This window comes from Centroberyx gerrardi, chromosome 5, assembly GCF_048128805.1.
Source record: "Centroberyx gerrardi isolate f3 chromosome 5, fCenGer3.hap1.cur.20231027, whole genome shotgun sequence".
Lineage (NCBI taxonomy): Eukaryota > Metazoa > Chordata > Actinopteri > Beryciformes > Berycidae > Centroberyx > Centroberyx gerrardi.
In genome coordinates, this window is record NC_136001.1 from 35,398,990 (window position 1) to 35,413,583 (window position 14,594).

A 14,594-nucleotide genomic window follows, 5' to 3' on the forward strand; every position below is an offset into this window, starting at 1 on the left:
CATGGTGTAAGTACATGATGCGGGACTGTCACTGTGACTGCCACGGTATATTAACAGTGTGTGGGCTAATGTATTTCTTGGAGTTTATATTTGTGAAATGTTAGTTTACAGCAGAGTGTTTCGCCTGTTGAGCAGGTCGCCTGGGTGTGTGTTCAGCTGGCTGGAGGACCGACACGCAGACAGCAGGGCAGCCGTGGACGCCAAGAAGGCTCAGTGGAGGAGAGAGCTAGGTATACACACACACACACACACACACACACACACACACACACACACATATGCACTTGTATTACTATAATTGTGAGGACCTTCATTGACTACATTCATTCCCTACCCCCTATCCTTAAAGTCCACATGAAATGAACTCCCATTACTTTTACTTCCTGGAAACCAGAGTATCTGTCATGGTGTCTTCATGCTGCACCAGGAGGCGGAAATATACATTTCTAACCAATAAAACCATCAGATTTTTGAACAGTCCCGCCCCTCCACTCCCCTCCCATCAAATAAAACTCCCTTTCTCTCCTTTACTCATATTCCATTGGTTTAGACTTTTGAATGAACCTTCACTGCATTAAGTCCCGCCTCAACATCCTGTTTCAACAGGAAATGCATCAAATCAAGGAAGTAAAGATGCCGTTTCATGGGGTTTCTTTAACCCTCACCACTGCATGCCTAGTCTAGTTTCCTTGATAATCAAACAACCCCAATTGTTTTTTTATTTTTTTTTGCACTATCCAAGCTCAAAAATGTGTTCTGCCAGATTCTTCTTCTTCGTTGGTACAGCAAAAACGCAGTGTGGTCTGGCTAAGTGAGACTACTACATGCCTAACCTTAATCCTTATCTCAACCTAAACCCAGTCCTTATTCTAACCTTAATGTACCACACAACATACGGTGCTGACAAAGTGACCATGTGTATTATTATTTGCTGGGAAACTCAAAGTTGTCAATATTTCTCAGCAGCAATCTGCCCAATAAAAAACTACTTTTTGTGAGTTGTAAATGATCATACCAGTGTTTTTTAAGTCAGTAGCAGCAGTCCAGCTTCCTCTCTGTTTCTGCACACAGTCAGCAGAGTTCAGAGTAGAGTTGTCACGGTGGTGTCGTTTCCCTCCTCAACACCGGTCACACCGGTTATACCGCCTGTCGCCACTAGGGGGTCTACGCGCTATCAAAGTCAGCGTCACTACAATGAAAGTGAAACTTATCATTCCTTTCCAAACTCACGTTAACGTCATTTGTAAACGTAACACTTTTTAATCAGCGATTTATAACACTGCTCAACACTCAGGTAGTTAATGTGAGTGCAGTGCAGATTCTGGCACATTGCCCTTCTTTAAGGGGCGATCACACCGAGAAGCGTCGCTACAGGCGCATCCGCTTCAAAACGCCTCGGCAGACCGCGTCGGGCAAAACAGCTTGATGGCCTGAGGAGCACTGAGGAGCGGGGCTGCGCGTGCGACCGGGTTAAAGACCGCTAATATCAGCTTTTCATCTGTGTTTTCCTCTGTCCCACCGTTCCCACCACATCAAACCGCATCAAAACAGGAAGGAAAGCCCGCCTTCTGCTTGATTTGATTGGCTGCCTGGCCCACATGTGACATTGACGAGCGGTGCGACTCCGCGCCTTGCGCTGAAAAGTTGAGAATATTTTAACTTTTATGCGCGCCTAAAAACCGCCAGAAAAACGCGACGCGTGTCGCAAGAGAAGAGCACGCGCCAGGCGCGCCGTACCGTAGGAAAACAATGGTTTTGGTGGCGACGCGTTTCTAGCGACGCTTCTCGGTGTGATCGCCCCCTTAGGCTACCATTGGATTGTACTGGACACATTGCTGTCACTAGGTAAAGACAAATAATTAATCCTATTCATCCTAATCTGTCATATTAGTGATCAGATTTAGTGATCAGTATGTTGTTAGTATGTCCATTTATCATTTTGTAGCCTAACTTGAACATGGAAGCTCTGAATATGTGCTTTTATTTTACAAAATAATAAATAACGGTATTCCCGGTGTGGGGCTAATGCCACCGGTGTGGACTCCAAAACCGAATGCCACCGGTAACACCGCCCACCGCGACAACCCTAGTTCAGATATCAGGCTCGTTTTCCTCCTTCATTCATTCTTGTCCGTATGAAAAACAAACTTCCACAGAGAATCCATCACAGGAAACATGAAGCCAAACTTTCTGTTTTCTCCTCATTTCATTAAGCTGAGTCGAGTGTTTTCACCTCAGGAATCTGACAGGAAATAATCCTCAGAAACTCTTTACTGTCACATCCACGGCTTTTTATTTAGCAGGATAGCAGTTCAGTTCAAACCGGTTTGACACCGGTTGACACCAAGTTTGGATTTTAAAAACTGAGTAAATGTTTAAGAATCAACTTACATACGGTATGCACTGCAAAATGATTGATGAAAATATAAACTAAATATAGATGGGTTAGTAAATGGATTATAACTCTAAATGACACCAGGATTCTTTAAAGGTTAAAGGTCATGATTAGGGTTTATATTTAATATCAACAAAAATTAGACCCATAAATGTTATTAAATGTTATAGAGTCAAGAGTGTGTACAAGTGATTCTAACGAGTGTGTGTGTGTGTGTGTGTGTGTGTGTGTGTGTGTTAGATGAGCAGGTGACCTTGAAGCAGCAGCAGAGTTTGGCCCCCGGCAGGCTCCAGGTACGGTGGATATTTGACCTTTGACCTCTAGAGTTTCACTCTGTTGGTTCTCTTCATCAGTATGGGAACACGGAGAGGAAAACGCTGACTGTAGGTTCCACCGGAGAACGACACTCACCCTGTTAACAAATCAAAACTACAATAAACGAGCTCCTTGTGAGTAATGTGACTTTTGTTTACAAGCCCTGGTTTGCTTATAATTGGTCAGTATGAACCTGAACAAACCAAATACAAAAATGCAACAAAGTCAACTTTTCCACTCTGGTTCAAAGAAAACAAACTGAAGGTGTGATCGCAGCCTTACTGAATGGTGTTGTGTGCAGGAGGCGCTGAGCGTGGAGAGGAGGGAGGAGCAGAGGAGACTCTGGCTGGAGGAGCTGGACAGACAGAGGGAGGAGACGAGTCGACGCAGGAGGCAGGAGAAACTACTGCACAGCCAGGTGCAGTAGAGACACAGTAGAAACAGGAGAAACTACTGCACAGCAGCTAACGTATCTAGTAGCAGCTAGCATGTTTACGTTAACTTCAGTGTCTTTGCTGGCTAGTTAGCCTTCTAAGAAGGTATCCAGGTGACATCACACCCTCTGGCGGCCATATTGGAGGTCCTCAGCTCTGAACAGCTGATTGTGTTTCTGTCCGTCTCAACAGAATTGAGCGGACTGTTAATTTCTGTTTTTTGACTGAGAACTGATCATTTCATCACTGATCCGTCTAACAGTTCAGGTTAACTGAGCTGACTCTTCTCAAGCTACAACTCAGAGTGTTTTGGAGTAGAGACTAGGGCTAAAGACAAGACAGTTTACTGTGTCACAGTAACCAAATCCACCTTATCACACTATTCACTTTTACTGAGAACGTTACTGAATGGATCTACAGCCACACCACAACAAGCTGACTCAGCTGCTCTCTGCTTCTAGCTGCTTGCTACAGATTTACACTTTATTAACTAACACACAATTCTCCAGTGCAGATTTGTGACATAACTGTAAAGCCTCTGTATAAAAGGCCTGGTGTTGCAGACCAGCACTGACTTTTGTAATGAATCGATCTCTCTCTTTCCAGACAGAGGACCATGAGCGCTGGGCCATGCACTTTGACTCGCTGCAAAGGAGGCCTTTTGTCCAGGTTTCAACCCTGTCCGCCCTACCCCCGGCTCCATCTGCACTACCCCCGGCTCCATCTGCACTACCCCCGGCTCCATCTGCACTACCCCCGGCTCCATCTGCACTACCCCCGGCTCCATCCGCCCTACCCCCGGCTCCATCCGCCCTACCCCCGGCTCCATCCGCCCTACCCCCAGCTCCAGCCGTGGGTCCGGACAGAGGGGAGTGGGAGGCGGTGCCCTCTTCCAGCCTGTCCCTGGTCTGGGAGGCCATGAGTAGCTGTGGAGGAGAAAGTGTAGGCCGAGCCAGCGTGGATACGACCACCGGATATCCAACCAGGTAGGATGGAGGGAGGGAGGAGTGGATGAAAGGAGAGAAGGAAGAAGATAGGAGTGCATGGATGGAGGAACGGATAGGTGAAAGGATGCATGGGGGTAGATTTGAAAGTAGGGATGAGATGATCTGCTTATCTCATGATATGACCAGTGGCGGCGCGTGGGTGGGGCAGACAGGGCAATTGCCCGGGGCGCCACGCCACTAGGGGCGCCAAATTTGCCCAAACTTGTCTTAATTTGATTGTAACTAGGGTGACACTGGGTGACACAGCATAAATACATTTATCGCGATCTACAAATAAAGAAAAAACAGAAATGAACCTACTATGCTTTTGGAACATTGTACTCCTTGTTTTACTGAGACTGAGTTACAGCAGCAGGTTGAGTTCAGTCTGTCTCCCAACCTGCTCCCAACGAGTAGTTTTGAGTAGCTTTAAGTCTCTTTCAGTAAAGTAATACTAAAAATTACACTACGTGAGTTGATTTAGGTGACATGAGACACAACTGGAGAGGATTTACTAAATTGTTTTGAATGTAGCGTAATGTTTTAACCAATCAAGGGCGATGTGTGTGTGCGTCAGGTGAAGGTAAGATGCCTTTGCAGTTTATTTTCATGACTTTTTGCTGGGCCGTGCTTTTTACATATTTACTGTGTTGTTTTTCTTGGTTGTAGGTTGCGTATTTAGCAATTGGCAATGTGTGATGATGGTTAACGGGACATGCACGTTGCGCATTTGGCATTGCGTAATGGTGACAGCATATGGCAATTTGGCAACAAAATGCATGTCAGGAATGAAGTAAAGTGCAAAATTCCCCCCCAGCAAAATAACATTGAGTTGGCAACCCTACGTGAAATCATTGATAAAACGTGAGAACGTGTGGATGGGCGGCATTTATAGTTTTGCCCAGGGCGCCTGATTGGCACGCGCCGGCACTGGATATGACTCGATACGCCATATGGGGTTCAACCACGATACGATGTAATAAATAAAATCAGTGACAACAAAGTCTGACTGCAGAATTCTGTTTATTTCTGAGACTCAAATCTTTCTAGCGATGGCATTGGCTGCTAGAATGTAAATTTAAAAATGTCATTACAAAGTGACAATAATATAATTTGGATGGAGAGCTTGTGAAACTGTGATGGTCAAAAGTCTCATTTGTGATTACTACAGCAGAATAACATGGAGCTGATATCACCATTCATTTCTGACCCACGATACGGATTGTCACATTTTTATATTGCGATATATTGAATTTCGATATATCGTCACATCCCTACTTGAAAGTGTTAGATTTTGTAATTGAATCATCCTAGTATCAACACTTCAATCATTTCACCATGATTTCCTGACTTGTAATGATCATGAGTAAAAAAATGAGGCATCTATGATGTCTAATATCATGTCCAACACCAAAACATGCCAAGTTTCAGTCCTTTTTTCACCAAATTTCACCAAACAAGTCTTTGAAAGTCATTGAAAAGTCCTTTAATTTGATGTCCAAGTGAGTGTGGAATGTATATGAATAGTGTTTTTTTTGTTTTGTTTTGTTTTTCCTATGTCCTGTCCAGCCACCTGAGAACCATGACAGCCCTGCTGGACCCCACCCAGATAGAGGAGAGAGAGAGGAGGAGGCTCAAACAACTGGAGCACCAGGTAGGAGGAGAGAGGAGGAGGAGGAGGAGAGGGGGAGAGAAGAGAGGAGGGAAGGAGGGGGAGAGAGGAGAGAGGGAAGGAAGGGGAGAGAGGAGGGGAAGGAGGGGAGAGAGGAAGGAGGGAAGGAAGGGAGAGAGGAAGGAGGGAAGGAGGGGGAGAGAGGAGGAGAGAGGGAAGGAAGGGGAGAGAGGAGGGGAAGGAAGGGAGAGAGGAAGGAGGGAAGGAAGGAGGGGGAGTAAAGAGGGGAATCTGGACAACTTCAGCTAGAGGAGTAAAGGCGCAGCCATATTAGCACAAACCTACGCAGAATTTCACTTCACTTCCCACAGCAGGCAGTATGTTACAGCATGTTACATAAAGGATGAATAAAAACAATTGCTTCTGCTTGCGAAACGATTTCCCAATTCACCTTCGCATGAGTGTTCATCAAGTTCAAATTTGGTGAACGTTGACCAGTGAACTCACACAGCCGGCCAATAGAAACACTTGAGTTTTTGTCACTATTTCCAGTTTCCCTATAGGTTATGGCGACCTCTTTCATCTCCATGAGTGTAAATGAACAAACAGTATCCTGTACAGGCCCACGGCGCGTGTGTTGAATTCCACTAGCTGCGGCCACACTGATCCTTCGGAAAACGGACAGAATTATTGACGGATAGATTTCTGTCTGTTGGGCTGTTTTGCAATGTCAACATGGTGGAGAGGCAGAAATACAGCAGCAGCTTCACTCATAACGGAGCTACTTCATAGAAACAAGTTAAATTCACTTGAAAACATTGATTTTTCACATTGGGTTGAATGTCTTTCTCGACATTTTCACAACACAACCTGTCAGCTCCGTGGCTCAGGTTAAACTGTCTGTGTCTGTCAGCACTTGACTCTGACGAAGGCCAGTTCTTGGTCGATACGCGTCTGTGTTTTTAATATGTAGCCATTATAATAAAGGCTTTTTACATTTTTGTACCTGCAGATGGAGTGCCATGGTTTTTCTTTGGGGAATTCATGCCTTTATTTTTTCTCATATGTTTCTACGTGACTGGCAAGGAATATCCCTAGTATATTTTCTAAGGTATTGTACCCGCCAACCACTGAGCACCTGTTTTTGCCGTGTTCTACCTCAGATCCAAGAAGCGCTCCTTCCTCATTCTTTTTTCTGTGTCTGTCATTTGATGGTGCGTTTGTTTAATGTGGCCCTGCTTCCCGGTTGAGTGGAGTTTTCTGTTTTCAAGCACTGCGAACCGAGCCAGTAGTTTAAGCTCCTAAAACAGGTACAACCACCTGTACTGCTCTGTATTTTTTTTTTTAGAACCGGAACGCGCATTACGTTGTCAAATTCACTCCCGGAACGGCGTACTGGTGCATGATATAGCCTAGATTTGTTTCCTCTGTCAAGAGACTCAGGGCTAGTCAAAAATGATTCCCCGCCAAAGCCCCGGAAGCCCGATGCTGATGACAGGAGCAATGCTCGGCTAGCGTGACACATTTATCGGTTAAATTACCTATTCCACCAACGTCACATACCATATGTAACAGCGTGACCTACTGTTAAGGTTTGCAGGATAGAAGAAGATATGGATGTCTGTAAATTGACTCTGAAGAGTGTGGCTCTGTGTGAGATCCAATATGGCATTATCAGTGTATGAGACTGAATGTGGCATTTAGCCCATAGGAGAGAGGCCATCTCTTAGTCAAAGACGCCCTCTAGAGGCCATCTCACAAAGGGACATCTCACTAAGGGTTACCTGACTGAGTGACTGATTGACTGCCTGTCCTGAATTTGCCATGTGATGCCCTCGGCTGCGCTGTGGGAAAAACTGTATGGCTGCATGCATTTTTGACTGTTTGTCAGGCAAGTTTGACTTTGTTGTACGTATACAGCCTTAAAAGAGGAGGAGAATCAAGTAACTGGAGCATGAGTTGGAGGAGGAGAGAGGAGCACTGGGAGGAAGGAGGAGGAAGACGAGGAGTAGGCGCAAACAACAAGCACAAGGATGAGAGCAGGAGAGGTTTAGTTTAGTTTTGTAGTTTCTTGCCTCCCCCTAGGGTGTCCTGAAAGGCTAATCGGTGGTGGAAGCTTGCTATGCTATACTTCCTGAAGCTTCAGCCTGCATGCCTAGGATTGTCATATTCTGGGGTAAAATCCATTGCTACTGGTCTGCAGATGGTGTGGGGAGTCTGGGGCTCCCATGTAGACCTGTTGGGAGTTACTGGTTCCTCTATTAGATCCAGACCCAGGTCCCTTAGGGCTGCCTCCGCTCCCCTTTTTCTCTCTCTGTCCTCGCTTGGGGACCTTTTGGTTTTGCATGCTATTCTCTCTCTCATAACATCATACATGGTCCCCACGTAACCCTCTTTGAAGGCTTTGGTTAAACCATATAACATAGTCACTGTTCTGTAGCTCGGTGCCCTGGAGACCATTGTTACCTCCCCTAAGGTAATTTCTTTAAATCCAGGAATGAGGCCTGGATTTAAAGGCCTCATTCCTGGATCCCCTTCTCCTGGATCCGAGCAGTCCTGTTGCCACCTGGGCCAGTCAACATCCTCTACCACCCTTCCATCCCCTGTGCAGACCCTTGTTCCCCCTTCCAAAAACGGTGGAATAAGTGGGTTCACAGTGTGGGGTTCCCAGCCTCTTGCCGTTCAGTATTTGGGTCTGCTTACCCTTTTGTACCCGTTCGGTTTTGGTGTGGATTGGGCTGAGGGTCGCTGTGCCTTTCTTTTAGGCAGGGACCATCTCCTTGAAGGAGGATCTGGGGCTTTACCATTAAGGGTTGTAAACCTCACCATTCGTGTCAGCGTTGGTGATGAGGAGTGGGTTCCTCCTCCTCCTCAGAGAAGGATTCCCCATCAGACCAAGGCGGAATATTAATGACTTCTGGTGGTGGGTTTCTACCACGTCCCCTTACTGCTACCTCTCCTTCCTCTGAGCAGTTCGCCTTTTCCTTCTACCCCCAGCTCCGTTGTGAGGCATTGCCCGCTCTCCTTCCAGCTCCGCTTCATCGGAGCTAGGAGTGTCAAACATATTCTCCTCATCAGAGCTTAAAACAGTGGAAACAATCCGTCAAGGTATTGATGTTTTCCCTAATCATAGACATACTTTTGGATCTGGGCTAGTGTAGACCTAATTTTACCTACCAAATACATCTGGATTGTTGTCATAGGAGGGTTAGGGTTGGATAACATTGCTGTTTTTGAAGCACTTTAGCCCCTCCCCCAAACCTCCTGCATGGTCAGGATTATAGAATGGTGTAGCCTCAATATCCCTCTGTTTACAGATGACGTTTCCTACATATATCTCTGAAGATGTGCCTGTTATGAGCTTGTAGGTGGCAGTCTCCACAGCTCATTTGTGGCTTATCCTTACCATGGGGTGATGAGTTGATAATCAGATGGATATGGTCATGACATTTACTATGCCTGGCCTCAGATGAGTGAGCTTCTTAAAATAATATCCCAACATGGGTTGTTGCTAAAAAATGTATTGTGTAACTGATTATGGATATTGCCGTGTCGTTTGTATTCAGTGCATTTCAAAGTAATCTGACCCAACACTGCTTAACCGTTTTATGCAGTTCATTGAGATGCCACTGAAATAACTTCAGTCAGAGACACTTACGTCAAAGGAGATTGGACCATTATAGCACTAATGGTTATACAGTTGTATTTGGTGGAAAAGGCTCTGCTCTTGAGGATGCTCCCCAATTAATCCAAGCAGCATGTGAGAGGTTCTGCGGGGAGTGAAATAAACCCCCAAAGGCATAGTAGGCATATCATTAATAATATGAACCAACATAAAAGATAGAGATAGCTTGCACAAGCATCCTGGGAGCAGATAATACAGGAGGAGGTTGGGGTGGTGGAAGGAATTTGCATCGACTTGGGTCAACAGCAGCAGTGGCATGAATGAACGGCAGTGTGAGCTGGCAGATTATAAAGACCGCCTCATGTTGTTTGAATGTGATTGGTGATGAGAGTCAGCTTGGATTGGACAACTGATAGCCAATCAGCTGATAGTGTGCACGACTTCAGTGTTCTGCCTGAACTAACGCGATGCTTCATTTGTTATGAGCCAGATTTAATTAGCACGTGACATCAAATGCTAAAATGCAAGCATCGCTATAGTGACGGCAAGGGATTTAACAAAGAGTCAATATAGAACGAGTTGGGAATGAGAACGGCTTGACATTTCACAGTCCATTAATGACCCCGCTGTCGACACCTGGTCTCCTGGGCTCTGTCTGCCTTATTTCCCTTCTTTTTTCCTTCCAAACGAATTTCCTCATCAGTTTCTTGCTAACCCCCGGCCCTGCCTTTCCCAAGGCACGTTGTATTCTAGTGGAGGGGTCCACAACCCTTCGTGCCACCCACGCAGCGGGCTTAACAGTTTCCCTAAATATTTTACTCTCCTCTCCTCTCTTCTCCTCTCCTCTCCTTCCCCAGCGAGCGATAGCAGCCCAGGTGGAGGAGCGTCGGCAGCAGAGGGAGCGAGACGAGGCGAGTAGGAGAGAGGAGGAGCAGGAGGAGGAGAGGAGGGTGGCGCTGGAGAGGGAGGTGCTGCAGAGACAGTACCAGCTGGACACACTGAGGGAGAGGCAGAAGAAGGTCAGAAGCAGGAGTAACATACACACACACACAAACACACACACACTTTTCAGTGTTATGATGTGAGTCAAGCTGTAGTTCTAGTGTGCCAGGTGGTGTGTGGATGTTGGTCTCAGTGTGTGTGTGTGTGTGTGTGTGTGTGTGTGTGTGTGTGTGTGCGTCTCCAGGAGCAGCTGAGTCGGCAGACGGAGCAGTTGCTGCAGAGCGTCCAGAGAGCGCAGCAGGAGGCACTGAGGAGCAAACAGCAGCAGCGAATCACACAGCTGCTGAGGAAAGGCCATGATGTCAGCAGGATGCTGCAGACTCTGGAGCCCAGCGGTGAGCAGTTCTAAGGCAATACTACTGCAATACAGACAGCAGTACTACTGTAGTACTACTGCAGTACTATACTACAAGGGGGTAAAACCAAAACCCTGCTGGAGAGGTGATGTGGTCCTCTTTTTTGATACAAGTGCTTCCATCATCTCAAAAAGGCACAGGTCAAAACATCCCCCTCTTCACACACACACACACACACACACACACACACACACACACACACACACACACACAAACGAACACATCGGCGCTGCATCCTCTGTCTGTAGACTGTTTTAAATGTCCAACGACCTGTGTGTGTGTGTGTGTGTGTGTATCCAGTAGTTAACAGACAGTGTTTGGAGGAGGTGGGAGGAGTAGGGGAGGAGGAGGAGGAGGAGGAGGAGGTCAGGACTTCAGTCTCCCCACGCAAACACACTGCTGTACAGACTGGTAACTAAACACAGCAACTACAGATGCTAATAGTACCACCGCTACTACTACTACTACTACTGATACTACTACTGCTGCTGTTACTACTACTAATACTACTACTACTAGTACTACTACTGATACTACTACTACTGCTGCTGTTGCTACTACTACTCCTACTGGTACTGTTATTACTATTTCCCCTTGCAAAGACAGCAGTGTTAACTGATTTAGAAACTGTATTGATTAAGTGGTAATCCTTACACAGCTTCTCTTCACTTCTGTGTGTGTGTGTGTGTGTGTGTGTGCAGAAACAGCTGCCTCTCCCCTGGACACAGCAGACAGCATCCAGACTCCTGAAGTCTCTGCAGAATACCAGCCACCTCTTCCTCCCACTCCTCCTCTTCCTCCTGCTCCTCCTCTTCCTCCTGCTCCTCCCAACGGCAAGAGGAGAGTGATGAGAGCAGGCAAGGAGAACATCTGTGTGTCTGAACCAGGAGGAGGAGATCCATACGAGGCGTTTGCGCGGACAGAGAGGAGCAGCAGAGACAAGAGGAGGCCAGAGTGGAACACACAGAGGTAAACACACAGCCACACCGGGGTTTTGAAAGCCAGTGCTGATATTTTTGTATTGCAGCTGCTGACAGGCGATATTTTGTGCCGATATTCCGTATCTTTGACCATTTTCATCCCAAACGAATCCAAGTATTTCCAAGTTTCTGTGTGTTTTTATTCTTGCCAGGGTGAAGAAAAGCGTGAGCCTTTCCCCAAATGTGCGCAGAAAATTTTATTTTATTTTTTATTTTTTTTTGGGGGGGGGGGGGGGGGTTCGCCAACAGTTAGTTCAATAGTTAAAAGTAGAGATAGACAGGAAAGATTGGGAGAGAGAGGGGGATGACATGCGACAAAGGTCCTGGGTCAGATTCAAATTAACACAGACATGCCCATGTAGATAATTATAAAGTCGAGAATATCTAATAAATCATTATTTTACCTTTTTTCCATTTGCACTGCGGCTCCAGAAACCTCATGAAAAACAGCTCTCAGCTCTCTGCTCCCAAAATGAGAGTTCAAAGCGGTTCGACTGGCCACTGAAAACAGTTGGTGCTTTCAGAAACCTGCTCATCTGATGCTTTTCTACCTTAGAACCTCTTGTAGAAAAGAAAAAGGACTTACATTGAGGTGGGTGGAGTTTCAAGTTGTTCTGCAGCCAGCCACTAGAGGGAGATAGACTGTCTCTCCCAGGACCTCCATGTTGGCTTCAAAAGCCGACACACACACACACACACAAACAAACTAATAACCACACACACCACACATGCCGTGTCCTCGTCCTCGTAAGCCAGTATTTACCCTGGTTTACACTTGGGCACTTGGGTTACCAACTTCTCCTCTCCTCCCCTCCCCCTCCTCCTCTCTTCTCCTCTCCTTTCCTCCCCCCTCTCCTCTCCTCTCCTCTCCTCTCCTCCTCTCGCCTCCTCTCCTCCCCCCTCCCCCCCTCTCCTCTCCTCCTCCCCCCTCTCCTCCTCCTCTCACCTCTTCTCGCCTCCTCTCTTCTCCTCTCCTCCCCTCTCCCCTCCCCTCCTCTCCTCTCCTCTCCTCCTCTCCTCTTCTCTCCTCTTCTCTCCTCTCCTCTCCCCTCCTCTCCTCTCCCCTCCTCTCCTCTTCTCTCCTCTCCTCCCCTCCTCTCCAGGCCCTGTCGTCGGTTCGTTCCAACCTCGGAGCGTTATCCAGTCGTTCTCCAGAGGAGCAGGCAGGAGAGTCGACTGAGGCGGCAGGCGGAGCTCCTCGCCCTGCAGGAGAGGAACTGTCTGTCCAGGACCGACCCCCCTCCTCCTCCTCCTCCTCCTCCTCCTCCTCCTCCTCCTCCTCCTCAGCAGCTTCAGGTGCCACGCCTCAGCCCCCCCGTCCTGACCAGGAGCAGAGCCAGTCCCACGGGGAAGGTAGGCACTGAGGCTGCGTTCACACTGCAGGCCTTTAGGCTCAATTCTGAATTAATAGTCAATTAATAGTCATGTCTGATTTTCCCATACCATATCCCATACCAATATGAACTGACAGTGATGAGTTTCAAATTCGAATTTCGGTTACAGTCTGATCTGTTCCAGTTTTGACTGAATCGAAGCATCAAGTCGTCTGTTTATCTCATTCTCCTCCATGTTAACGCTGCTCAGACAAGCTTACTACATTATGACAACTGTCTCAGGTGAATGATGTAAGATTTACTTATCGTCATGGCAACGCTGACAGATTCTGATTTGAGCGTTCACATACAAGTCGCATGTAGGTCACGTGGCTCGGGATCCGATGTCATAGCACATATCCAGATGGGAATCAGAATCGGGACACTTTCAGTTGCAGTGTGAACAGAACAAGTCAACCCCTCTCCACCTGCGTTAACATGCAGCAGCAATGGGATTGTATTTGGATGGAGGCAAAAACTCAAATCCAAGTGCAAATGCTGAAACCAGGGAAATTTCTCACTAGAAAAGTAGAGCAAAGCGGAATGGCTAAAAAAAAATTTCAGACCTCTGCAACAAGATTTAAGACTCAAACTCAACAATTAAATTGAAGTGGTTGCACATGGTGCGGTGTGAAGGCAAGGCTCTCTTCAATACTTGCCAACAGTCTTTGTCTTGTCAAGTTCGTTGCCGTTTCCTTCCTTCAGTGGAAAGCCGACACAGCAGACTGAAAACCTGACGGAGCCTCGGGTTCAGTTTGAGTCCATCTGGTCTCCTGCTGCGTCGACAGCAGTGAGTTCAGCCGGACTCCCCGAGCTGCAACTCTCTGCTGTTCTGACAGTGCAGAAAAGAAAAGACCGCTCTGAATGGCTTTTCTCACATATTAGACCACTCGCAAACATTTTTTCAAATGTGAAATTTTCATTGCGAAATTTAGTGTCATGAGCTTTCGTTACATTCTTACTGTAGAATAACATTTATTGGCATTCGTCTGCTGGTTGTGGTTGTCTGTCTCACTGACTGTGTGTGTTGTCCCAGGTGGAGAGTGTCACCAGAGGACAGAGTGTCTCTACAGCCATCAGCACTGAGCGGTGAGCAGCTCTGGTCTTCAGCATTCACTCCTAAACCCTAAAAAACCCTTTTGAAACAGACTAAAACACCAGGACAGACCAAGAGTTTCATTGTAAAATGCCCGGCAAGCATTTGACAGGCGACGTGCAGGAGATGGCCGAGCTCAGCGTCAACCAAAATGAGCACGACATGTTCACAATATGATATGGCACGGTCAAAATTAATATTAAAACAGCTGTGGAAACTGGTATGGTCACTGGTGGGAAATCGTCTCCACACAGGAAGTGACCGATCCAAACTGAAGAGAGAAATCCAGAAGCGTCAGCAGAGAAAGCTGGACTCACCAACGTTAGATCTTGGGCTTCCTTTGGTATAAAGCAGCACAGACCGCTTTACTGACGTCACGCAGAGAGAGATTAAGAGAGAGATAAACTCTCGCTCTCTCCA

General features: G+C 46.8%; 1 protein-coding gene across 1 annotated transcript in view; it reads left to right on the plus strand.

Moving 5' to 3' along the window:
- ccdc66 (coiled-coil domain containing 66) overlaps positions 1-14,594 on the plus strand; it is a 31,615-nt gene that overhangs the window by 10,120 nt on the left and 6,901 nt on the right. The window contains exons 7-20 of the mRNA XM_078283623.1: positions 136-230; positions 2,636-2,688; positions 3,012-3,128; positions 3,751-3,800; positions 3,939-4,130; positions 4,687-4,692; positions 5,700-5,784; positions 10,225-10,386; positions 10,554-10,704; positions 11,026-11,136; positions 11,427-11,694; positions 12,809-12,947; positions 12,993-13,058; positions 14,115-14,167. Of these exons, the coding sequence (XP_078139749.1) occupies positions 136-230; positions 2,636-2,688; positions 3,012-3,128; positions 3,751-3,800; positions 3,939-4,130; positions 4,687-4,692; positions 5,700-5,784; positions 10,225-10,386; positions 10,554-10,704; positions 11,026-11,136; positions 11,427-11,694; positions 12,809-12,947; positions 12,993-13,058; positions 14,115-14,167 (1,548 nt within the window). The remainder of the gene's footprint in view (positions 1-135; positions 231-2,635; positions 2,689-3,011; positions 3,129-3,750; positions 3,801-3,938; positions 4,131-4,686; positions 4,693-5,699; positions 5,785-10,224; positions 10,387-10,553; positions 10,705-11,025; positions 11,137-11,426; positions 11,695-12,808; positions 12,948-12,992; positions 13,059-14,114; positions 14,168-14,594) is intronic.